At 61.0% G+C, this 25,493-nt stretch overlaps 1 protein-coding gene across 2 annotated transcripts; it reads left to right on the forward strand.

The window, feature by feature from the left end:
- On the forward strand, nt 1–25,493 carry EDEM1 (ER degradation enhancing alpha-mannosidase like protein 1). Of its 2 annotated transcripts, none has more exons than XM_080675080.1 (12): nt 1–569; nt 7,193–7,265; nt 10,814–10,917; nt 12,444–12,615; nt 13,634–13,817; nt 15,811–15,985; nt 18,222–18,342; nt 18,731–18,901; nt 19,742–19,815; nt 20,590–20,686; nt 22,398–22,598; nt 23,942–25,493. In XM_080675080.1, the coding sequence occupies exons 1-12, from the start codon at nt 58–60 to the stop codon at nt 24,029–24,031; spliced, it is 1,974 nt and encodes a 657-aa protein (XP_080531206.1). In that variant the 5' UTR covers nt 1–57; the 3' UTR covers nt 24,032–25,493. The 2 variants fall into 2 exon arrangements, with proteins under 2 accessions (XP_080531206.1, XP_080531207.1); XM_080675081.1 differs by lacking the exon at nt 1–569 and adding an exon at nt 1,297–1,417.

The raw sequence follows: 25,493 nt of genomic DNA on the forward strand, positions 1-25,493 counted from the left end.
GCGGCGGCGGCGGAGGGCCCCGCGCGCTGGGAGGATGCCCGCGGCGCCCGCGCGACCATGCAATGGCGAGCGCTCGTCCTGGGGCTGCTGCTCCTGCGGCTCGGCCTCCACGGCGCGCTGTGGCTCGTCTTCGGGCTGGGGCCCAGCATGGGCTTCTACCAGCGCTTCCCGCTCAGCTTCGGCTTCCAGCGCCTGATGGGCCCCGACGGCCCCGCGCCTACCGCCCCGGGACCTGCTGACCAGCCCGGGGGTCCGGCGGGGCCGTCGTGGCTGCAGCCGCCGGGACCCGGGGCGGCGGCGGCGGGGCGGCGGCGGGCTCCGCGGCGGCCCCGGCCGGGCGTGTGCGGCCCGGCGCACTGGGGCGACGTGCTGGGCGGCCGGGGCCGCGGCCCGGACGAGTACGAGCGGCGCTACAGCGGCGCCTTCCCTCCGCAGCTGCGCGCCCAGATGCGCGACCTGGCGCGGGGCATGTTCGTCTTCGGCTACGACAACTACATGGCGCACGCCTTTCCGCAGGACGAGCTCAACCCCATCGACTGCGGGGGCCGAGGGCCTGACCGCGGGGACCCGTGAGTACCCCTCCGCCCTCCGGTGCCCCAGGGATGCCAGGGCGCTTAGGATCCTGGGCCGGCGCCCCCGCCTCATTGGCCGACCCCCTTGAGGCCTCCTGGACTTGGGGCGCGGGATGGGCTGGGGAAATCAAGAACTCCGGGACAGCTGTCCAGCGCAGTCTCTCTTACAGATGGGGAGACTGAGGCTCAGGGCCCCGGGGGGACAGTGGCAGTGCCAAGCGGTGACTAGGGGGCTCGAGACGCCCCTCTCTGCCTCCTCCGTCAGATGAGCGCATAGGAACAGGAAATCCCCTGTAAACGCAGTTTGAAAACAAGCCTGTACCTCTCAGCCCTGGCTTTTCTATTAAAAATGTGAAGACCCACGAGTTGGCCGGGGAAAGGACTTCTCTGAAGCCCCCAGTGCGCTGAGGCAGAGCGAGGCGACCTCCTTCCTCTTTAATGACGGGCTGCTTCCTAAGGCTGAGGCTGAGGCTGAGGCTGTAGGCGGGAGGGAGAGGGAGAGTCTGGCCCAGATTTGGGGTGAGATTCCTTGGCGGCTGCGTTGACTGTCCCGTAAATTCCCCCACTGGTGGCAGGGCTGTGGCGGGAGGTGGGCCAGCCTTGTTTGTGCAGGCTGAGCTCCAGGGGTCACTGCCGCTGACCTCAGAGTCCAAGAGTTGAGCACACCCAGGAAGGACCTCCTGGCCGGAGGGAGGGGCGTGCCTCTGGCTGACCCTGTCCGGCCAGATGGGTGACTGCCTCCCTCGGGGTCGCTCCCTGAGGCGGGAGTGGAGCGGTGGGCTGCTGTCCCTGGGACCACGCCCGGCGGTGCCTCTGGACCCGGGGCCTAGGTGTCTCTCCACCTGGTGAGAAGCAGCAGAGCCCGTCCTCAGGCCTGAAAGGGAAGTCCAGACGCGATCGGGGCTTGCAGAGGTTTTACAATGGTTTGTTTATCTGCACCTTCACGTCCTGAATTGGCAAAAAGTTGTTGGGTCTTTCCAGATGGTGGGAATTCATGAGTTGTCTCGCCTGACGGTCCTGGACTTTATGCCCATGTGTTTTCTTCTGGTCTTAACTTTCCGAGAAGTTAAAACCGGAAAACAGAAAGCTCACCAGGTATTTGTCATTGCTCTTCCACGCCAGCCCCTGCCCACACTTTTACGGAGCAGACGTCAGCGTGTGGGGGGCATGTACGTACGTCCCCACTAAAGCTCTTGGGATCCCAGGAGGGGCGAGAACCCGTTCAGGAAGTGCCCCGCTGTCTCTCTCCGCTGTTTTCTCAAGTTTCCCTGTGCGGGGTGGGCCCGAGGGAAGAGTGTAATGAAATGAGGGCCTGGGTGGATCACGCCGTCAGCTGGGACTCTGGTGGTCGGGGAGCGAGTGGATGCCAGTTTTGTGGGTCTTCATGAACCTTAGGGACCCCCTGGAGACCTGGACCCCGCTCCAGCGAGGGGAGGCGGCCAGGGATTGGCCTGCTGGTCCCGCGGTGGTTGTGGGTGGCGCAGGCCTTGGTTTCAGGGCGAAGTCTGCTGGCCAGGGTTCGGTTTGAGTGTGCAGTGACAGTGTGGGGACCTTGAGGTCGGGTTACTTTGGGACATGTATGCTGTTGGCAAGATCGTGCGGGGGGGGGGGGGGGGGACGTTTGGTAGGGTTGTGGTTGGTAAAGGAGGTGAGAGAGCCTGGGTGCTGTGGCCTGGAGCAGACCCTCACGCTGGACCCTCCGCAGGGTGCACAGAGCCCTCTGCTCCCTCCCCTCCCTTTCCTTAACTCCTCCCTCCCAGGCGTTAGTATTTCCAAGAAAACTTTAGAACCTGAGCTTTGTCCTTCTGGCTCCAAAATAACAGGGCCCATCCACACCCCAGATAAGTAACCTGTTGCAAACCTTCCGGGTACGTTTAAAATCAAACGTATTCCGGTGACTGTTCTCGGGTGTAGCTTAGGGTTCATTTTAAAGCTACTGCCTGGCACAGCTATCAGAGTCAGACGTAAAACGTCCAGAAACAAAACCTGGGCGCTGAACATGGGTTTTTTTATTTTTCAGTTCCATTTTTTCCAGGCTTATCTGGCCATCTTGTTAGACTTGTGGCAGGGCGAGCAGTTAACGCGGAGTCGGTAAAACCTGAACTCTAAAAATAGCAGGTCTCTCTGTCCGGCCGCCGGTGGCTATGCAAAGCCGGTTCCTCTCACGTCCCCCATGTGGGTTAGAGCTTCCCAACTCAGTTTCTTTCTTTCTTTCTCTTTTATTCCTCACCTGAGGGTATTTTTCCATTGCTTTGTAGGGAGAGTGGAAGAGAGAGGGAAAGACAGAGAGAAATATCGATGTGAGAGAAACGCATCCATCGGTTGCCTCCTGCACGTGCCCCCACCAGGGTCGGATGCGGGGAGCAGCCTGAAACTGAGGTACATGCTCTTGACCGGAATTGAACCCGGGACCCTTCGGTCCACAGGCCAACGCTCTATCCACTGAGCCAAACTGGCCAGGGCCAAACCCAGAGTTTCTTCCAGTCCTTTGGATATTATTTTCTTGCATCCTGTGAACAACAATAGTCCAGGTCTTGGGCACATGACCCTTCTCTGCTTTCTCCCAACCCTATTGCTATTCAAACAAAAAAAAGCAAGTCTTAAATTAACAAACCCCCAAACCGACTCGTTCCTGGGCGCCCCTGGCTTCGCGTGGCCTCGTCTTCCTTCCTCGTTCTTTCTAAGATCCTGTCCTCCTGGGGGTCAGGGCCAAGTCCTTCTGTGATGCCGCTGACCTGTTTGGTTTTTTTTTGTTTTGTTTTGTTTTGTTTTTAAATATATTTCTTTATTGATTTCAGAGAGGAAGGGAGAAGGAGAGAGAGATAGAAACATCAATGATGAGAGAGAATCATTGATCACTGCCTCCTGCTCGCCCCCTACTGGGGATCAAGCCCGCAACCCAGGCATGTGCCCTTGACTGGAATCGAACCTGGGACCCCTCAGTCTGCAGGCTGACGCTCTATCCACTGAGCCAAGCCGGCCAAGGCGCCGCTGACCTGTTTGAAGGTGATTTTCCCTGATGGACTAGTTCGCCTTCCTCTCCCTTTGCCTGTCTCCCCGCATGACCAAGCCCTTGAACACCTGTGCCCTCTGCCTGCACGGCACCAGGCAGATTCCTGGGGTATGTGGGAAGTTTGTTTCACACGTGGGTGTGAGTCTTTTCCATCTTCTCTGTTAGATAAGAACCTAAAACATTCACCGTGGGGTGCGTGGCACCAAGGGGAGAGTCGGATTCTGCGTCGGCAGCTGGTTCGGTGGGAAGGTGTGTGCTGCCAGCCCAGCCTGGCGCTGAGGATCGAGCTCTGGGCTTGAGGCACTTAGCGGAATCGAGTCAGGCTGGCCCAGGTCAGGAGCATCTACAGAGAACAAATCCGAGGGCTCACCGACACCGTGGTTTGGCATAAACGGACTCACGATAATTGGTGGTTTAGGCCAAGAGGGTGTTTTGGTTAATCCTCACCCAAGGCTATTTTCTCACTGATTCTTTTTTTCCCCCAGAGTGGAAGGGAAAGAGGGAAGGGGAGAGAGAGAGAGAGAGAGAGAGAGAGAGAGAGAGAGAGAGAGAGAGAGGGAGAGAGAGAGAGACATAGATGTGAGAGAGACGCATCGATTGGTTGCCTGCCGCACGCACCCCGACCAGGGTCGGGGATTGAACCTGCAACCCAGGTACGTGCCCTTGACTGAAAATCGAACCCAAGACCCTTCTGTACTCGGGCCGTCGCTCTAACCACTGAGCGGCCCAGAGGGGTGTGGGGCCTGCTTTTTTCTTTATTCCCTCCCCATTGTTCTTTTTTCTTGTCCGGCACATTTTGAAAGCGTGGACAGCAATTTGATCAAAAAGAATTAAAAGTCTGAACGCACACCTTAGATCTCTGAGTGGACTGAGTGGAGAGAAGGGGCCACCCAGTCATTGGGAGCACGTGTTTTCACTGTGACAGCGTGTCATTGATCATTGTAGTGACAGCTTGGACATTGGGTCGAAAAGTATTTTAAGACTGGGTCTGGCCCTCGCTAGTTTGGCTCAGTGGATAGAGCATCGGCCTGCAGACTCAAGGGTCCCAGGTTCGATTCCGGTCAAGGGCATGTACCTTGGTTGCGGGCACATCCCCAGTAGGAGGTGTGCAGGAAGCAGCTGATCAATGTTTCTCTCTCATCATTGTTTCTAACTATCCCTCTCCCTTCCTCTCTGTAAAAAATCAATAAAATATATTTTTAAAAAAAGACTGGGTCCAGCCCTAGCTTGTTTGGCTCAGTGGATAGAGAGTCAGCCTGTGGACTGAAGGGTCCCAGGTTCGATTCTGGTCAAGGGCACATGCCCGGGTTGTGGGCTGTATCCCCAGTGTGGGGCGTGCAGGAGGCAGCCAATCAATGATTCTCTCTCATCATTGATGTTCCTATCTCTCCCTCCCTCTCCCTTCCTCTCTGAAATCAATAAAATCAATAAAATAAATAAACTGGGCCCGTTTTAGTTGTAGCCTGGGAGGAGAGGCACAGCAAGACCTGGGAAGGTGGGCAGTGATGGGCACGGGGGACCTTCCATGCTGCGCAGGTGGCGAGGGAGGTCCGTAGGACCCGCTAGCTGGATGCCAGGTGGAGAGGGACCGCTTCTGAGGGTGGGTGGCTGGACGCCTCTCGGTTTCCGAGCAGCAGAGCCGTGTAGTTCAGCATCGACGCCCAACAGTCTGGGGTTGGCGGGCGGCGCCTGAGCATGTCCCTGCCTACCTTGACCTCCACCCTTGCACACGTGTGCCTCTCGGCAGGCGTGCCCTCGGGGGCTTGCTGTAACCCCGGCTCCCGTCTGCGGAGGACCGTCTGCGATCCTGGGCGTTTATAGAGAGAGTGGACGCACAGCAGAAGCAGGCAGCAGCGGTTCCTCGGCCGCGTGGCGTCTGGTTCGTGGCTTGTGAGGGGCGAGGTGGCCCGGAGCCTAGACAGCCTTCTGCACAAGCTCGTTTTTAACAACGGACCCAGCCCTGGCCGGGCGGGGTGAGAGCATCGCCCTGTGCACCAAAAGGTTCAGGGTTCGATTCCCAGTCAGGGCACATACCTAGGTTACAGGTTCGATCCCCTGTAGGGGTTTGTACCGGAGGCAACCAGTCAGTGTTTCTCTCTCTCCCTTTCTCTCTCACATCAATGAAAACATGTCCTTGGCTGAGGATTTAAATAAGTAAGTAGATAAGTAGGTGGGTAGATAGATATAAGACATGGACCTGGAGTGTTTTTTGTTGCTTTTTAATATATTTTTATTGATTTTTACAGAGAGGAAGGGAGAGGGATAGAGAGTCAGAAACATCGATGAGAGAGAAACATCGATCAGCTGCCTCCTGCACACCTCCCACTGGGAATGTGTCCGCAACCAAGGTACATGCCCTTGACCGGAATCGAACCTGGGACCTTTCCGTCCGCAGGCCGACGCTCTATCCACTGAGCCACACCAGCCGGGGCGGACCTGACGTTTTGCTGTGCGGTCTGTCCTGGATTAAGGGCCATAACAGGTTCAGCACAGCAGCGGGGGCTTGAGAAGACCAGAGGGCTTGGGGAGCGGCCCTCCTGCCTCCGGTCAGGCCCCGTCCCGTGTCCCCAAGAGTAGGGACCGTGGTCTGGGGTTGATGGGAGACGCCAGGACACCAGTGAGGATGGAACTGGGCTCTCCCTTTGGTCCCTAAACCGTCGCTGGATTCCCCCCTGACTTCCATCCTTTCGAGCGTCTGGGGTTCCTCTCTGGGTTGTGGATGGGACAGGGAATCCCTGAGCCCAGACCTTGCCGAGCTGCCCTGAGACGCGCTGTTCCCCCTCCTGCCCTCCGGGCGCACGCACTGCTGAACTGCCCTCGTGCCCAGCGGCCTCACCCTCCTTGCAGCCCTGACGCTGGGTCTCCAGGTGGTTTCAGAAAGGGGAGCGGTGCCTGGCCGGCGTGGCTCCGTGGCTGAGCAGCGACCTAGGAACCAGGAGGTCCCGGTTCGATTCCCGGTCAGGGCACAGGCCCGGGTTGCGGGCTCAGTCCCCAGTGTGGGGCGTGCAGGAGGCAGCTGGTCAGTGACTCTCTCATCATTGATGTTTCTCTTTCTCTCCCTCTCCATTCCTGTCTGAAGTCAATAAAAACATATTTTTAAAAAAACAGAGAGGGGAGCGGTGTTGATGGGGGCTTGGTGTGAGTGTGAGTGAAACACGGCATGAAGTCCTTTTATTCCCCGAGGCCAGGACGATAGGATGCTGAGACTGCGCTGGAGGGGTCGCTCCTCCCTGGGTGTGGCGGCTGGAGGGGCTGACTTCCCAGCTGGAGGATTGGGGGCAGGGCTCCCCTCTCTGCTCCTAAGGCTCTAAAGTCAGAGCGACTTGAAGCTGAGCGGAGCGAGCGCTTAGGGCCATGAACCGCGTCCTCTGAGACACAGGACTCAGCACTGCCCCTGCCTCCCGCCGGGGTCTCCCTCCGCGGTAGTGTCCGCGTCGTGGCTGTTCTGGGGCGCTTCGGGCGTTAAGGAGCCCCCTGTGGGGTAGCGAGGCCTCCGCGCTGCCCCGCCCTGAATAGTCCCGGAGGGATGATGGGTGCCGAGTTTCCTGTCCTCCTTTCTCCTCTAACACAAGCGCCTTTGTTTCCTTCCCCTTCGTTTCCTTTTCAGCTCCAACCTGAACATCAACGACGTCCTGGGCAATTACTCGCTGACGCTCGTGGACGCGCTGGACACGCTGGCAGTAAGTCCTCAGCCTCGCTGTTCTTTTACTTAATCAAGAGGTTTTGGCCAAAACCGGTTTGGCTCAGTGGATAGAGCGTCAGCCTGCGGACTGAAGGGTCCCAGGTTCGATTCCGGTCAAGGGCACGTAACTTGGTTGCGGGCACATCCCCAGTAGGAGGTGTGCAAGAGGCAGCTGATCGATGTTTCTCTCTCATCGATGTTTCTAGCTCTCTATCCCTCTCCCTTCCTCTCTGTAAAAAATCAATAAAATATATTAAAAAAAAAAAAAAAGAGGTTTTGGGGGTCGTTACCCTAGCTCCCCGCAAGGCCGGGAATTCCAGGAAACCTGATGCTCAAAATATATTCCTAGCTTTCATAACTGTTGTTTCTTTCTTTTTTTAAATTTTGTTTCAGAGAGGAAGGGAGAGGGAGAGAGAGATAGAAACGTCAATGATGAGAGAGAATCACTGGTCGGCTGCCTCCTGCTCACCCCCTACTGGGGATCGAGCCCGCAACCTGGGCGTGTGCCCTGACTGGGAATTGAACCGTGACCTCCTGGTTCATAGGTCGGTGCTCAACCACAGAGCCACACCGGCCGGGCCTTAACTGTTGTTTCTTTTCGTGGCCTTGATGCCCAGAGCAAGAGAAGTATTGCAGGTGAAATGAGGGAAATGTGATGATGTGGGGAAACCTATTTTTCTCCCAGTTTTGCACTATTTTATTGCCTCAAAGAATCAAAAGAGCATTTCATTAGCGCCACAGTGACCGTAATGTCACGGCAGGAAAAGGAAGGTTTCAGAAGGAAAAGACGCGAGCTGAGGGTCGGTCAGTCCCCTGACCCCGTGCGGCCCTGAGCCCAGGCCTCTGCCACGGCCTGTCCTCGCCGCCCGTGCTCTGGACAGACCCACAGGCCCCCCTTGGTGCTGCCTGTGCCCCTCATTGACCGGGGAACAGGAGGCCGTTGACCGGCTGCAGAGCAGGTGGCGGCCATGGGCTCTGTGGCAGGTGCTCAAGGCCAGGCCTCCCGGCCTCTGCCACCTGGTGCGGCTCCCAGGGGACGGCTCAGGTCTCTCCCTGCGTGGCCAGCAAGCCTTCACCCTTAGCACATTCCTCCTGTGGTCTAAGCTCGTGAGCGGTTAAAGCGGGCGGGGGGTGAGTTGTGCAATGCTGGCGAGGTTTGCATCAGCGCCGGCCAGCACGTTGCTCGCAGGAGAGGTGCCAGAACGGGGCAGGAGCGCCCATTTGCATTCCACTGGGCCCATCTAATGGGGAGCCGGGGTGGAGCTGCCAGGCTGGGGTGTTCTCCCAGGATCTCCTCCTGCGTCTGTGACTCCACCCCCTCGTCTGCCACCCCAACCCCATGTGCCCAGACCAGTCCGTTTGGCCCACGGAGGACTGACATGTCGAAGATGACAGGCTGACTCAGCCACGAGCGTTGCTTAACAACGTCCCAGGACGCCGCCCAGCTGTGAAAGCCCGCCCGCGCCCTGCGTGCCTTCCGTCCCCGCCGCACCCGTGACGTTCAGGCCTTCTCCTTGTCACCCCCCGCATGCCCCGCCTCTAGAGCAGTGTGTGTGCAGAGTGACTTTCTCCGGCGCCAGCGTGTCCCAGCACGGACCCCAAGGGCATTCTCTCGGAAAGGAGGAGTCTGTCCCCAGGGAACTGGCAGAAGTCCGCACGTCTGTCCCAGCGCCCCGGCATCTCGGAGGCTCTGATGAGCCCCACAGTACGGACACCTGTCTGCCTCCCCGTCCAGACCAGCCCGAGAGAGGGCCTCGGACCTGCTGGCTGACCTGACTGCCGTGGCCAGTCACAGTCGCCACTTCCTTCTTCGCCTTCCCCTCGACCTGACACCAGACCGGCAGCTGCAGCTGCCCACAGGCAGAGGTGCTGCCCAACATCTGGAAGGAAACAGACCTCTGTGGTTTCCGCTCACAGCATCCGGCCTTGGCTGGGCTTGCGCTCCCGTTGAGGTTTCCTTTCCTCCGGCAGCGTGTCCGATCGGCCCCCACAGATGTGCAGCAGGCCCTGGGAGACAGTCCCCTGGCCCGGCTAGCCGGCGGCAGCCACAGCGCGATGGCGCCATCTTTTACAAAGAAAGACTTGCAGGCCAGAGCCGAGCCGAGCCGCCTGTACGTGCTCTGCCTGTGGCAGGGAGGGGACAGCGAGGGGCAGCGGTCTGCAGACCAGGGGCTGTGCGGGAATAATCACCGGAGAGAACTGTGTCTCAGAGATGGTTTGTTTTTCCTTGTTTTTCGTGTGTGTCTTACGATGTCATCACAGTTCCAGGATTGTCATAAAAACATTTTAATATATTTTTATTGATTTCAGAGAGAAAGGGAGAGAGAGAAACACCAATGATGAGAGAATCAGTGATCAGCTGCCTCCTGCACGCCCCCTACTGGGGATCAAGCCTGAAACCCGGGCTTGTGCCCTGGACTGGAACCTAACCGGGACCCTTCAGTCCGCTCTGTCCACTGAGCCACACCAGCCAGGGCTGTCATCAACTTGTGACCAGCATGAAGGCATGTCATTTCCGATGAATCTGAACGTTCTGTGCCCAGTTTGCACTTCACCTGGTGTGACGTCGTGCCCATGCCTCCAACAGGGATCGTGGTTCTAGCCAGGGGTGGGCAAACTTTTTGACTCGAGGGCCACCATGGGTTCTTAAACTGGACCGGAGGGCCGGAACAAAAGCATGGATGGAGTGTTTGTGTGAACTAATATAAATTCAAAGTAAAGGAGCGGAGGGGAGAGCAAGAGAACCCTCCGCTCTTTCGGCTCCGCGGGCCGGATAGAACAGCCGAACGGGCCGGATCCGGCCCGCGGGCCGTAGTTTGCCCACGGCTGTATCTAGGCCCTGTGTAAAAATGTCTTTTTATTGTTTAGAGAGAAAGGGGAAGGGAGAGGGATAGAGAGATGGAAACATCAACAAGAGAGAAACATCGATTGGCTGCCTCCTGCACGCCCCCTCCTGGGGATCGAGCCCCCGACCCGGGCATGTGCCCTGACCGGGGATCAACCGGCGACCTCTTGGTTGGTGGATGGAGCTCAGCCCCGGAGCCGCACGGCCAGGCTGGGGTGTGTGTTTAAAGGGACCGAGCTGATGTCTCTTGTGTTTGGTTTGTTTTCAATGTCACTGGACTTGCGCTTTGCTCCAAAAGTTAATGCTTCTGTTTCTCCGCGCGTGAACCCCCGGGTCACCCCACCGTCGTTCCCAGGTGTTTGGGTCTCCAGGGAGCTGTCCGTGTGTGTGAGGAGCAGGAGGGAAGGTCGCCGTTCTGTTTCTTCCGTTTGGGGGGGGATTTTTACTGGTTCCCAGAATTTTGGGAGCTCTGATGCCTGAGTGAGGGGAAGGGGAAGGGGAAGGGGAAGAGGAAGGGAGCGGCTAATGGTGCCCGAGGAACGATGCTCAGTTCTACCGTTTGCAGACGGGATTGCTGAGTTGGAGGCAAGGCTGGCCAGGTGTCCTGGGAGACGCCCCCAGAGCTCACTGGATTTCCCCAGGTGCCGAGTGGAGGGGGGGCCCCGCCCCTGGGTCCCTCAGCCCCGCCCCCTCTGTTACAGATCATGGGAAATGCATCTGAGTTCCAGAAGGCGGTCAAGTTGGTGATCAACACCGTGTCGTTTGACAAAGATTCCACCGTGCAGGTCTTCGAGGCCACCATCAGGTGAGACGGTAGGCGGGATGCTGGCAGGCTGCCTCTGTGGGGAGACACTCCCGGGAGGCCCTCCGGCCACGAGATGGAGGCAGAGTCCACGGAGGCCGCGTGGCGCTCGGCCATCTTACTCCTTCGCTCTGGACGTTTCAGAGTCCTTGCGTTTGGACTGACCGGAAAGACGCGCTTTGACGGAGGTGTGAGAGGGTGTCCTTCCTTCGCGGTGTCCTGGGCAAACCCCGGGAATTTCTGAAGGAAATGAGCGCCCCCATCTCCGCTGCCACCACGGCGGGAGGACCACGGCTCACCGCCTGGTGTGGTTCCTCCTGGCACGTGTGTCGCTGACATTGCGGCACCTGTTCCGTGCCCCGTGCTGTATCTTCCCTGTTTAGCTCGATATATTGTGACTATATTTCTGTCACGTAAACTTTTTTTTAAATATATTTTTGTTGATTTCAGAGAGAAAGGGAGAGGGAGAGAGACATAGAGACATCCATGATGAGAGAGAATCATGGATCGGCTGCCTCCTGCACGCCCCACCCTGGGGATCGAGCCCACAACCCGGGCATGCGCCCCGACCGGGAACCGAACTGTGACCCCTGTTCATAGGTCCATGCTCAGCCACGGAGCCACGCCGGCCAGGCTCATTTAAACTTTTTGGAATTTGTATTACTGCGTAGTCTTCCTGAGGTCACATTGAAGTTAGGGAAGCGTTCCTTCTGGGGAAAAGTCACAGTCCGCTTCAGATCACTGGAGGGAACAGGAACGCGTGGCTTTTCGGGGGGACGGCCCTCAGGGGGCCTCCCCTGCGAGTAGGTCTCCTCCTCCCTCGCCTCCTTGGAGAGGCTGGAGAACAGCTCCTCCGTTGCTCGGCGCCAGAGCAAAAGACTTCGTCTGTGTGGTGCTGCCGGTTCTGTTTCTTTTCTTTTTTTTTTAAAATATATTTTATTGATATTTTACAGAGAGGAAGGGAGAGGGATAGAGAGCTAGAAACATCGATGAGAGAGAAACATCGATCAGCTGCCTCCTGCACACCTCCCACTGGGGATGTGCCCGCAACCAAGGTACATGCCCTTGACCGGAATCGAACCCGGGACCCTTCAGTCCGCAGGCCGATGCTCTATCCACTGAGCCACACTGGTTTCGGCCGGTTCTGTTTCTTAGAAGCCACGTGTTCCCCCAAGTGAGGGAAGCCAGCGCGATGTCTTAGCATAAAGGTCGTGTTCGCCTGAGAGCTATTCGAGCCTCCCCCTTTTACTCCCCCCTCCCCCGCCGCCCTGAGGCGGTGAGATGACAGACCTCGGCTGTTACTTCCCGTGGCCTCCCCAGCACCCCCAGATGAGTGCCCCATTACTACCTGTCAGTAAAAGTGGTGACGAAGAGCAGGCGGCTCTTACCGGGCTGGGGAGCACCTCTGAGGCCCGAGGCCCGAGGCCCGCCCGAGCGCAGGCAGAGTTCGGTTGTTCTGTCTCTTGGACGGGATTGTGTGCGTTCACAGCGAATGCGATTCTGCCGTTTCTGTGTCCTCCTGCCACTAGGGTCCTGGGCAGCCTCCTGTCCGCCCACAGGATCATCACCGACTCCAAGCAGCCCTTCGGCGACATGACCATTAAGGACTACGACAACGAGCTGCTGCACATGGCTCACGACCTGGCCGTGCGGCTCCTGCCGGCCTTCGAAAACACCAAGACGGGAATCCCCTACCCCCGGGTAGGCAGCTGGCTCGCGGCCCGTCTCCCTGAATGAAATCTCTTTAGAGCAACGTACTGGGGGGGAGAAGGGGGCTGATACACAAGGGGACAGCTGTGTCTTTGAGGGAATCTGGCCCTACATACGATGCAGAGGTTTTTCCATTCTTTGGGCATTTGCTGAGCACCTACTGTGTGCCGGGCGCACAGCACATACCTGCCGCAATCGCCGCCTCGGGACAGAGCTATGTTCCCGGCTCAGCATCGCCCTCCATGGGTGGGGTTTATCCCCCTGCTACGAGCCGCGTGGGTGTGTCTTCATTTCCCCAGGGACACATCTCCCCGAGACCCTCCGTGGCTGCGGTAGGAGCTGGGGACTGTCACGTGATGACTGCTCCCCACGGTTGCTTCTGGTTTAAATGCCAGACCTGGAGTGAGAGTCCATCCCTGCAGATGTGATTCGCCGAGCCCAGGACTCCCCGGGACTTGAGTCAGAGAGTGGCCAGGCCCACGCCGCGGTGACGGTGACGGTGACGGTGACGGTGATGGAGCGGTCTGTCCCGCCTCGCTGGGCCTCCTTTCTCTCCCCGTCTGAGCAGGAGGGAGCTCGGGGAGCGCCCACAAACATGTGACTGCACACGGCCTCGTCTCCCGGGCCTGCCTCTGCTTTGTGTCTTTGCAGCTCCCGAGCTCTTCCCGGGCGGGCGGGCGGCGGCGAGCTGACTCCCCAACTCAGTCTAGGGCGGGGCCTCGCCTGCCGGCCCTGGGGGTTCCTTGAGTTTTGCCACAAACCCTCCCCCTTTTTTTTAAGACATTGATTTCAGAGAGAAAGGCAGAGGGAGAGAGAGACAGAAACATCAGTGATGAGAGAGAATCACCGGCCGGCCCCCCCTGCACTCCCCACACCAGGAATTGAGCCCGCAACCCGGGCATGTGCCCTGACCGGGAATCGAACCGTGACCTCTAGGTTCATAGGTCGATGCTCATCCACTGAGCCACGTCGCCCGGGCACCACGAACCTCTGTCTCTCCCATCCCCAGGTGAACCTAAAGACGGGGGTGCCTCCCGACAGCAATAACGAGACGTGCACGGCCGGCGCCGGGTCCCTGCTGGTGGAGTTCGGGATGCTGAGCCGGCTGCTGGGGGACTCCACCTTCGAGTGGGTGGCCCGCCGCGCGGTGAAGGCCCTGTGGAGCCTCCGGAGCAGCGGCACGGGGCTGCTAGGTGTGCGCGCCTTCTCCAGCCACGGGACTGTGCGCCTGGGCCCCCACCCCTTCCCCTTCCCCTTCTCCTTCTCCAGCCACAGGACTGCGCGCCTGGGCCCCATCCCTTCCCCTTCCCCTCCTCCAGCCACAGGACTGTGCACCTGGGCCCCATCCCTTCCCCTTCCCCTTCTCCAGCCACAGGACTGTGCACCTGGGCCCCATCCCTTCCCCTTCCCCTCCTCCAGCCACAGGACTGTGCACCTGGGCCCCGTCCTTCTCCTTCCCCTTCTCCAGCCACAGGACTGTGCACCTGGGCCCCGTCCTTCCCCTCCTCCAGCCACAGGACTGTGCGCCTGGGCCCCATCCCTTCCCCTTCCCCTTCTCCAGCCACGGGACTGCACACCTGGGCCCCCATCCCTTCCCCTTCCCCTTCTGCTGCCACAGGACTGCGCGCCTGGGCCCCGTCCTTCTCCTTCCCCTTCCCCTTCTCCAGCCACGGGACTGTGCACCTGGGCCCCGTCCTTCTCCTTGCCCTCCTCCAGCCACGGGACTGTGCACCTGGGCCCCCATCCCTTCCCCTCCTCCAGCCACAGGACTGTGCACCTGGGCCCCGTCCTTCTCCTTCCCCTTCTCCAGCCACAGGACTGTGCACCTGGGCCCCGTCCTTCTCCTTCTCCTTCTCCAGCCACAGGACTGTGCACCTGGGCCCCGTCCTTCTCCTCCCCCTCCTCCAGCCACAGGACTGCTCACCTGGGCCCCCATCCCCTTCCCCTCCTCCAGCCACGGGACTGTGCACCTGGGCCCCCATCCCTTCCCCTCCTCCAGCCACAGGACTGTGCACCTGGGCCCCGTCCTTCTCCTTCCCCTCCTCCAGCCACGGGACTGCTCGCCTGGGCCCCGTCCTTCTCCTTCCCCTCCTCCAGCCACGGGACTGTGCACCTGGGCCCCCATCCCTTCCCCTCCTCCAGCCACGAGACTGCTCACCTGGGCCCCCATCCCTTCCCCTCCTCCAGCCACGGGACTGCTCACCTGGGCCCCGTCCTTCTCCTTCCCCTCCTCCAGCCACAGGACTGTGCACCTGGGCCCCGTCCTTCTCCTCCCCCTCCTCCAGCCACGGGACTGCTCACCTGGGCCCCGTCCTTCTCCTCCCCCTCCTCCAGCCACGGGACTGCTCACCTGGGCCCCGTCCTTCTCCTTCCCCTCCTCCAGCCACGGGACTGTGCGCCTGGGCCCCCATCCCTTCCCCTCCTCCAGCCACGGGACTGTGCACCTGGGCCCCCATCCCCTTCCCCTCCTCCAGCCACGGGACTGTGCACCTGGGCCCCCATCCCTTCCCCTCCTCCAGCCACGGGACTGTGCGCCTGGGCCCCCATCCCTTCCCCTCCTCCAGCCACGAGACTGCTCACCTGGGCCCCCATCCCTTCCCCTCCTCCAGCCACGAGACTGCTCACCTGGGCCCCCATCCCCTTCCCCTCCTCCAGCCACGGGACTGTGCACCTGGGCCCCCATCCCCTTCCCCTCCTCCAGCCACGGGACTGTGCACCTGGGCCCCATTCCTTCCCCTTCTCCAGCCACGGGACTGTGCACCTGGGCCCCCATCCCCTTCCCCTCCTCCAGCCACGGGACTGTGCACCTGGACCCCGTCCTTCCCCTTCTCTGGGGCGCTCCCTCCTCTCCTCTTCTCATACCATTGAATCTGAAAAGTGACCGCTCGGCGATCGGCCCTCGGTGTCTGCCCCACCCAGTGTCCTCCTGGGACTTTGCTTGGAGGGCGGTTGTGAGGTTCGATGGGAAAAGCAAAGTGACACCCATTTCCCTTTCGCATTCAGTGTTCCCCCGTGTTGGCGTCAGGTCAGGCCCCTGCTGCCGAGCTGCCTTGGGACTGAGGAGTTTGAGGGCCCAGCTCCCCGTCCTTGTGCCAGGGGTGCTCGGGGCAGGGGCCCAGGAAGGGGCTGCCCCCACTCCCCAGCCCCCGACAGTGGGAGCCTGACCCACTCCGTTCGTGTCCACAGGCAACGTCGTCAACATTCAGACGGGCCACTGGGTGGGGAAGCAGAGCGGCCTGGGCGCCGGGCTGGACTCCTTCTACGAGTACCTCCTCAAGTCCTACATCCTCTTCGGGGAGAAGGAGGACCTGGACATGTTCAACGCCGCCTACCACAGCATCCAGAGCTACCTGCGCCGGGGGTAGGTCCCGCGCCCGCTGCCTGGGGCCATCCCAGTGCAAATTCCCGGGCCCCACTGGCCTCGGGCTCCCCGCTGCTTGTCCCTCATCTGGGGGTGAAGAGGTGCATCAGCTGCCTCCTGCTACATCGCAGGTCCCCCAAAACCCAGTGCTCAGAGCGCAGACCGCCTCGCACCGGGCCTCACGGGATTGTCCCCAGGCTGTTGGCGGGGGCTGCGCCTTGTCGAGGCCGGTCAAGCCGGACAGTCCACTTGCGGTGCACACGGTGGCCAGAACCGCTGCCTGGCGGCTGGGGTCTCGGCGACTCGGGCCTCTTGTAGGCGCTCCTGGCAGCTTCCCTCGGAGGGAGACCATGTGCTTCCGTGACCTATTCTCAGAGTGACAGACGGGCACTGCCTGCGTCGTGTCGCACAGCCGACGGGCAGGGGGCAGGACCCCACAGGGCGGCAGGGCCGGGGCCATCGGAGCCTGGCTGCCCCGGGAACGGCACAGCCCTGCGTCCCACGGCGCTCAGGGCGACAGCTGCCGTGCGGGGCGGTCACTGAGTCACTGTGGCCCCTTTACTTTCCAGAGAGCTGCTAGGGTGGCCTTTCCCCTGCTGAGAGCCAGGGCGTGGCACCGTCCCCTCTGCCGCTTTAAACCCGCCTGGTCTGCTGCCTCAGCTGTGCGTCCAGGTGGCGGCTGCCCTGGTGTCTCCCCTGACGTCACTGCTGTCTCTCTCTCGGGGCTTCCCGCCTGGACCCGTCCCACAGCGGCTGCCGTGGAGCCACCGGGAGTGGTTCCGCTAACAGGCTGTTTGGCCAGCGCTCAGCCACTTCCCCTGCTTTGGGGAGGGGGCATTTCTTCCTGATTTTTAGAGAGGGGGGAAGGGAGAAAACTTGGATGTGAGAGAGAGACACCCACCAGTTGCCTCTTGCATGTGCCCCAACTGGGAATCGAACCCGCAACCTCCCGGTACGTGTAACGATGCTCCGACCCACTGAGCCCCTCCGGCCAGGCACCACTGTTAGCTTTTAAAGCCCCAAAGGGAACTGAGGAGCCGGCCCTTGGGCAGCTGGCGCGGAGGGGTGCCTGCAGCCATGGCGTGGGGCCTGGTCAGGGAAGAGATGCCGTTTCTGTGCAGAAGCAGCCAGGCCTCCCACGCAGGTCAGACCCCACGCAGACCGGCTGTGCGCCCCGGGCCCTGCGTGGCCCGTCCTTACCCTGAACGTCCCAGTGCTTCCTGCAGAGGGTGTGCGCCGGGGCTGAGTTCTGACTCTGTGCTCATTCAGGTGTTACCTGTGCAGGCGCTAGTATCGCGGGAGAGGCGGTCTGTCTGCAGAGCCTCAAAGAAGGGGTAGGATGTGTTTGGTGACTTCTTTAAAAAATATATTTTTATTGATGTCAGGGAGGAAGGGAGAGGGAGAGAGATAGAAACATCAATGATGAGAGAGAACCATGGATTGACTGCCTCCTGCACGCCCCTCATTGGGGATCGAGCCTGCAACCTGGGCACGTGCCCTTGACGGGCATCGAACCCGGGACCCTTCAGTCCGCAGGCCGACGCTCTGTCCACTGGGCCACACCGGCCAGGGCTGGATGACTTTCCTATGATACCGTCGTGCTTTTCACGGGCTGCTCGGCCACAGGGGCACGTGACCTCGGGAGGCGTGGGGAGGAAGGCGGCCCGGACTGATAGCAGGAGGCATCTCCCAGGCCGAGATGTCCACCGAGGCCAGCGGAGCAGACTCCCAGGGACTGAGGTCAGGGCTCAGCTTGTTACGATGAAGTGCATTTGCCTGGAAGACCAATGCTGAAAGCCCGTTTTTTGTGTTGGTTTTTTAAAGTATATCTTTATTGATTTCAGAGAGAAACGGAGAGGGAGAGAGAGATAGAAACATTAATGACGAGAGAATCATTGTTTGGCTGCCTCCTGCACGCCCCCTACTGGGGATCCAGCCCCCGCAACCCAGGCACGTGCTCTTGACTGGAATTGAACCTGGGACCCTTCAGTCCGCAGGCCGACGCTCTATCCACTGAGCCACACCGGCTAGGGCTGAAAGCCAGTTTTTAGCATGTTTGTACAAATGACCAAAGCCATTGAGTTGGCCAGGAAGAGGTGAGATAAATAAAATTCTAAAAAAAGGGGGTGGGGGGGTAGGAGGAAGGTTCATGCTGACGCCATTGAACTCCGGGGCCACTGGGGGATGAGCCCGGCCTGTCACCATCCTCTCTCACCCTGCGCTCTGCTCGCCGCAGCCGGGAAGCCTGCAACGAGGGCGAAGGGGACCCCCCGCTGTACGTCAACGTGGACATGTTCAGCGGGCGGCTGATGAACACGTGGATGGACTCGCTGCAGGCCTTCTTCCCGGGGCTGCAGGTATCGCCGTCCCTCCCTGACACGCACGCTGGGGGCGCTGGCCCTCCTTCCTACGGCTCTGGATTCGGGAGGGCAACGGCAGGACGTGTCTCGGTGGTTCTGTTGGTGGCGTTCGTTCCGGAATGTGGGGTGGAGCCACAGATAGGGGAAGCCGAGCCCGAAAAGTGGCCCAGAGCCGTGGGTGGGTGTCCCCTCGGCTGCTCCTGTCTGTGACGGCAGTGAAGCCCTGGCCGCCGCCGTGCCCGTCCTGGCACTGATGCCCAGGGAGGCCTCTACTGCTCTGGGTGCCACTTTGGGGCTGTCTCCAGCCCAGGGTGGGTATGGGTGTGGTGGGGGGGAGCCAGGGCCGTGGGCCAGCGTCCTAGCCCGGCGGCCGGTGCCTCCGCAGGTCCTGATAGGAGACGTGGAAGATGCCATCTGCCTGCACGCCTTCTACTACGCCATCTGGAAGCGCTACGGGGCGCTCCCCGAGCGGTACAACTGGCAGCTGCAGGCCCCCGACGTCTTCTTCTACCCGCTGCGGCCGGAGCTGGTGGAGTCCACCTACCTCCTCTACCAGGTGCGGGTCTGTCCGCGCGGCCGGCTTCGGCGCCGGGGCAGCTGGGGGCCTGGGGGCCTGGTTCTCGGGGAACCCCTGCTGGTTGGGGTGGGCTCCGTTTCCTGGTCGTTCTGACAGTGACCTGTCCAGGCGTCTACTGTCAGCGTCACGCGTGGTTCCACGGGCGAGGACGGCTTGCAGGCTCGATCCCCGGCCTGGTCAGGGCAAGGCGGGAGGGAGACAGCCAGTCCAGGTGTCTCTCTTTCGGTGCTTCTCCCCACCCCCCCATTCTCTCCCCCTTTCTCTTCCCCTCCTTCCTCCCTTCACTCTGTAAAAAAAAAAAAATCAGAAGAAAACTATTCTCAAGTGAGGATAAAAAAAAGACCCTCAACTGTGAAACTGTTGGAGGGAAGGCTCACCTTCCCAGTAAATCCTTTCCTAAGGAACCATCTCGGACCCCAGGCTGAGCTGGGCGATCGGAGGGCCGAGAGCAGCCTCTGTGGGGGGCCTCAGGCGGCTGTGTGGGGACCGGGGCGAGCTCTGCTCCCCGTGCCCGAGGCACAGGCTTCGGGGGAGTTCTAAGGCAGGGTGGACACTGGCTTGCTCTCAGATGGCGCTGGGAGCGAGGCCTGGCTGGTGGCTCGGGAAGGCGGGCAGGGTGTGGCCCGGCCGTGGGAGCCGACGTGACCTGACACTTAGCCCTGGACGCTGTGACCCTCGGCGGCGGGGCCCTGCGCCCTCCTCTGGCCGTGACTCATCACCCAGACACCGGCAGCCCGCGACGCTCGTCGCGGCCTGTGATGCGCGCTGCGGCACGTCCACGTCCCCGCCCTGCTGGCTCACGCTCTCTCTCCTCTCCAGGCGACCAAGAACCCCTTCTACCTCCACGTGGGCATGGACATCCTGCAGAGTCTGGAAAAGTACACGAAAGTCAAGTCAGTTTTCCCAGTTCCTCCTCCTGCGGTTGGAAGCGGGTTCACGGGGAGCCGCTCCGGGGAACAGGGTTCCCCCATGGTCACAGGGCGGGCGGGTCCCTCGTCTTGATTTGCAGGGAAGTTGCTTCCTTTCTGTGTCAGTGCCTGTCCGTTCTCAGCGGGTGGTGGGTGCTGGCACTGTATGGTGACTGTGGGACTGTATTCTTCCTAAGTAACTCATTCCCGTTTCACACGTAAAAAAACACTGGTACTGTCCTGGGCTGCCCACGTGCAGAGAGGAGCACAGTCTTTACGTCTGTGTGCTCATCGTTTGTATGTATTCATATGTAACGTGTGTGCATGCATGTATTGTATAAAAAAAGCTATTTCAGTTTTGTGACCTGCTTTTTTACCGAGCAGTGGGTCCTGAGTATTTTTTATAAACTGCCGTCTTAGACTTTCCAAATGATACCTCAGGTCTATAAATATTAGGATGGAAAACGTTAATCAGTCCTGAATTCGTCCCAGTCATTTCTCGATGTCACGTATGCTCTCAGCAAACCTGCCAGCACCCGCCCCCGCTGCCCGCCCCTAACCTGGCGATTCAGCCGCCAAATCCGTTTTTAAACGAGTGTGCAGACAGGCTCGGCTAAGGCGGACAGCGCTGAAACCGGGTGTAACCTGTTTGCCGTGGGCGTTTGCCGGTGGGGCTGGTTATTCCGTGACGGGACTCCCGCTCCGCTGCCTGGTGAGCGCGCCTTGAGGGAGCAGGCAGGCTGACGGGCTGTTTTGCAGGTGTGGGTACGCCACGCTGCACCACGTCATCGACAAGTCCAAGGAGGACCGGATGGAGAGCTTCTTCCTCAGCGAGACCTGCAAGTACCTGTACCTGGTACGTGCTGGGGACCCCCAGGAGCGGCAGTCAGCTCGGGCCAGGCCACACGGGCTCGCCCGTGCCCACGGGCCCTGCTCCGCACGGGACAGTGCGCTGGCCCAGGCCACGAGCACAGCAGGCAGACACGGGACGGCAGTCCCCCTCCCCCCCCCCCACGGCTCCTGACCGTGTGTGGAGGAGGCACGTCCAGTAGACGGAGATGCGAAGGGTGGTGACGGTCCGTGGGACCCACGTCTGTGGGGTCGGAGGCTTCCCCGAGGAGAGAGCGGAGCCTGTGGGGCTGGCCCCTCTGATGGTGTGACCGTGGCCACAGGCACATGCTCGCGTGTGCAGAGACCGAGGTCCGCACTGGAGGAACCGCGGGGAGTGTAGCCAGTGCTCACCGTGCAGTGTGCGTACCGCCTGGCTCTCAGGGTGACGGGCGGGGCTGCGCTCGGACCCCGTCCTGGCTCCTTGCCCCGTGCTCTTCCCATGTGCACGCATGGTTTGTGTGCACATGTGTGTGTGCACACGTGTGTGTGCACGTGTGGTGTGTGTGCACATGTGTGTGTGTGCACTCGTGGTGTGTATGCACATGCATATGTGTGTGTGCGCCTGTGCGTGGAGCCGCTGCACTCAGCGTGGCTACCTACAAAGGACACGTCCTCGGGCCCAGAGGGCTGGGATGTCCTGGTGGGGACAGCGAGGAGGCTGAGAGTCGGAGATTCCGGGAAGGCTCTGTGTCCTGAGCGGCGGCCCCCAGGCGGGGCTGCGTCACGAGCCCCTGTTGGCCGCGGCCCTGCTGACTCAGGGTCTTTGGAGGGAGCTCGGGGTCTGGTGGCTGGGACGGTACAAGCAGGTTTGGGAGGTGCTGGTCCCCGCTTCGGCTCCTGGCGTCACCGTCCACAGGAGACTGCAGAGGGCACCCTCGCCTCCCCGTGGGAGGACAGCTCTCCTGCCCCCGGGCCCCTGTGCCCACACCCCCTCCCAGCGCAGCCGGGCCTGGCTGCACCCCATGCGGTGGGGAGACGCTCGCAGGGCTTCTGGAGCAAGCGAAGGAGACCCCTGGGTGTGGGCGCGAGGACCCCGGGTCGGGGAGGAAGCTGGGCCGACCCTGTCCCGCTCGCTGGGTCTCGTTTGTCCTCATCTGTAACCTGCGGTGACGGCAAGGTGTCTTCCACCTGAGAGTCTAAGTGGCCGCTCGTCGGCGTTTGCTAAGCACCTGCCGCTCCCCCACGGCCCCCCATCCCGGGCCGGGCCTTCCTGGTGCTCCCGCCCCCTCTCCCCGGAGCACAGCCCTGCGGGAGGGACCGCCCTGTGCCGTGTCCGCAGCGCCGGCCCGGTGCTGACAGAACGAGCAGGTGGCCCACGTGCCGGGGATGTGGAGATAGACAAAACCTGCCCCCCTCCCCGCCCCGGCATCTGCCATGTGAGAGGTGCAGACGGTTCTGGGGCTCCAGCCCGAGAACTGGGGAGCACATGGGCTCACCCCGGGGTTCTGCAGACGGCCCAGGTTTGGGCCTCCGTCCTAGGCCTTGGGACTCTAGCCGGGGGTCGGGGGGACATCTGAGGTGAAGCAGAAGTGGCGACTCAGACTTGCAGCCGGGCTGGGACCGCGGACGCCTTCCCAGACGCTGGTCCCCGGAAAGCGAGCCAGGCAGCTCCCCCGGGGCTGGGCGCACCTGGGGTCCAACCTGCCAGCTTCCAATCGTGTCTGCTCTCCCGCCAGCTGTTCGATGAGGAGAACCCGGTGCACAAGTCGGGCACCAGGTACATGTTCACCACCGAGGGCCACGTGGTGTCGGTGGACAGGCACCTGCGGGAGGCGCCGTGGAAGGAGTTCTTCCCCGACGAGCGTGGGCGCGCAGCCGGGACGTCTCTGCACAGGCCGGCGGCTCCCGACCTGAAAGTCACCAACTCCAGCTCCAATGTGAGTTGCTTTTCCGGGGGTCGCTTTGCGTGTGGACGGAGAGAAGACGCCCCTAGTTAACGACTCAGACGGGGTGCCTGAGTTTCACAGAGGCGGTTAGCAGGCGCCGTCGGCGTGGGAGCCGCGGAGCGGTGGCCAGTCACTCCCGGCTGAGGGGTCGATGGGCAGACGCTCATGAAGAGACCTCATTCTGTCACGCAGCACTGGGGGTGGGGGCCGTTGAGGGGCCCCGGTTCTAGATAGGTCATGGCTGGCGGGGAGACCGGCTCCTCCCCAGGAACTTGAGGAGGGGGCAGCCACAGAGCTGTCAAAACAGGCGAGGGGAGCCACCTCCAGGGAAAGCCTGGAGGGCTTCCCGGAGGAGCTGGCTTTTCAGTAGGTCCTGGAGAGGGAGGAGGCCCCGCAGGGAGGATGTTCAGGCAGAAGGAGGCTCGGGGGTGGGGGACAGTGGGTCTGGGGGGGGATGCCGGGACCAGCTGAGGGACTTGTCAGGGCTGGCCCTTCGAGGATGAGGAGCAGCGAGGTGAGTCCCAGTGGGGGCGCGTTCCTTGGGGAAGAGCCTGTGATGGTGCTTCCAGACAACACGTTTGGTTCCTGAACTCGCTCTCCTCCGAGGCGGGGAGAAGGCCTCCAGTTACCAACAGAGAAGCACTTGTGCGCCGTTAGGTTCTGGCTGTGGACGAGAGGAACCAAACGCAGAGGGCCCACAGTATTCCCAAAGGGAGCATGTTTTCTGCAGATCTGGGTGGGGTGGGACCCGGGATGCCGCTCGGAGTCCCAGCCACTGCGCACGTGTGTGGACGTCAGCCTCCCGGGGTCCCCGCCTGTGCCCCTGGGAGGCGAGGGCGCTCCACCACCCCAGTGCTCCCAGCGGGGTGCCCACTCCTCCAGGGACAGTGGCCATGTCTGGAGCGTCCCCGTTGTCACCTCTGGGGGTGGGGCCGGGTCATCTCGTGGCAGAGGCCAGGGATGCTGCTAGCATCCTGCCTCACACGGGACGCGCGACCCGTCTGCAGTGCCCAGCCGAGAGGCCAGTCAGCTCATCCAGCCCCATTTCCTGAGGCTCAGCACATGGAGGTTTTTTTATATTTTTTTATTGATTTCCGAGAGGATGCGAGAGGGAGAGAGAGACAGAAACATCCATGATGAGAGAGAATCATTGATTGCCTGCCTCCTGCACCCCCCACACTGGAGATCAAGCCCCTAACCCGGGCGTGTGCCCTGACCTGGAATTGAACTGCGATCTCCTGGTTCATAGGTCGATGCTCAGCCACGGAGCCACACTGGCCCGGTCAACACGTGGATCCTTAACTTGAAATTCCCACGATCCCATTTCTCTCTAGTGCAACCGCGTTCCCGACGAGCGGAGGTACTCGCTGCCCCTGAAGAGCGTCTACATGCGCCAGATTGACCAGATGGTCGGCCTGATTTGACCGGCGCTGCTCGAGGGCCCTGCTGAGCCCGATCCAAAGCGCGGCGTGGGCCACGCCCGGCCACGCCCGGCCCCGCGCGCCGTGGAGGCCGGGAGTCGGCCGACCCAGTGCCGCCGGGATTCTGTCGGCTCCTTGCCCACATCCAGTAGCACCCTGCTTTCTTTAGTGTTTCTCTTCTCTTCAATAAAATGCCGTTTCCTTACGGGTGTGATGTGAGGTGAGAAGGGCCGTAGGAGTTGGCCTCGGAGGACCTGCTGACGCCACTCAGCACCGTGGACGGACCTTCGTGGCGGATCTTCGTGGCTCGGGACGGTGGGACCAGCGTCTCCTCCCCTCGCCGGGACGCAGTGTTGCCGCCTCCGTCAGCGCCTGTGGATGGAATCCGTGCAGAGGGCCTGCGGTTCCCGGGGCCTCCCTACTCACTGCCTTTTGTCATCCTTTCTCTCTCGTCGGATCACTGGGCTCTCCGGGTGTCGCCCGTGATTTTGGGTCACGTGGGGGAGAAGCCATCCAGCTACCGGTTTGCGCCCCCGGGAGCCTTCGCCGTGTTGCCGGTTCTGCGCTTATGAGTAGCGGTCCCGTGGCGGCCAGTCGCACCGAGAGCTCAGCAGGGAGACGCTGGATGTGTCTTATTTCACTTGGGACTTGCCTGAGGGGCTGCGTAGCTCCAGAACCAGGTGCCTTTCGGGGAGAGGAACACGCCGGAGCCTGCCTGTGCTTCCTCCCGCCTCGTGGTCACTGACCGAGGATGCTCAGCTCTGACCGTGTTCGTTTCTGTCTCCCGTTCTCGTGCCAAGTAGCTGAGTCAGGGAGGGAGGTGCCGAGGCCCCGCCTCTGGAGCGATGCTCCGCGGCCAGTGCCTTCCGTGGTTTTGGTTTGGGCCGCCGTGGCTGGAACAGGTGTGTTTTGTGCAGCCACGTGGCGGGACAGGGAACGGTGGGGGGTGTTAGGGAGAGTCTGCAAGCTTCCTGGCCAGTCCTGGCCTTTCCCCCTGGTGGTTTCAGCTCCTGCGGAGGAGCCTTTGCTGAAACGCTGTCTCCTTCCTTTCCCTCCTGGTTCTCAGCCAGAACCAGAGCCCCTCGCCGAACCAGCTGCGCGCCGTGCCGAGGAGGGGTGCGAACCTCACCTGCTTCCACGTGGCCTCGGGGACCTGAGCCCAGAGGAAGGGAGGGAGTCTCGTCACCCCCCCATCACGTGGCCCACCCGGCACTGCGCGCCCTTCTGATTCATTCCTCTCCGTCTTAAAACGAGAAGCCAGCACAGCGCAGGCCACGGGCTGCACCCTCCACCAGAGGGACGCCATTCCTCCTCGGAGTGCTGTCACTGTGTCTTCAAAGGCGCGCCGTTCCACTCTTTGATATTTTTAAAAGGGGGTTTTCAGTCATAGATGTGTCACCTCCAGCTTTCCAGCGTTTACTATGCAAATGGTTTTTAAAGTAAAAGAACCAAATGCTTCTGTCCT

The sequence above is a fragment of the Plecotus auritus genome (assembly GCF_963455305.1).
Source record: "Plecotus auritus genome assembly, chromosome: 6".
Lineage (NCBI taxonomy): Eukaryota > Metazoa > Chordata > Mammalia > Chiroptera > Vespertilionidae > Plecotus > Plecotus auritus.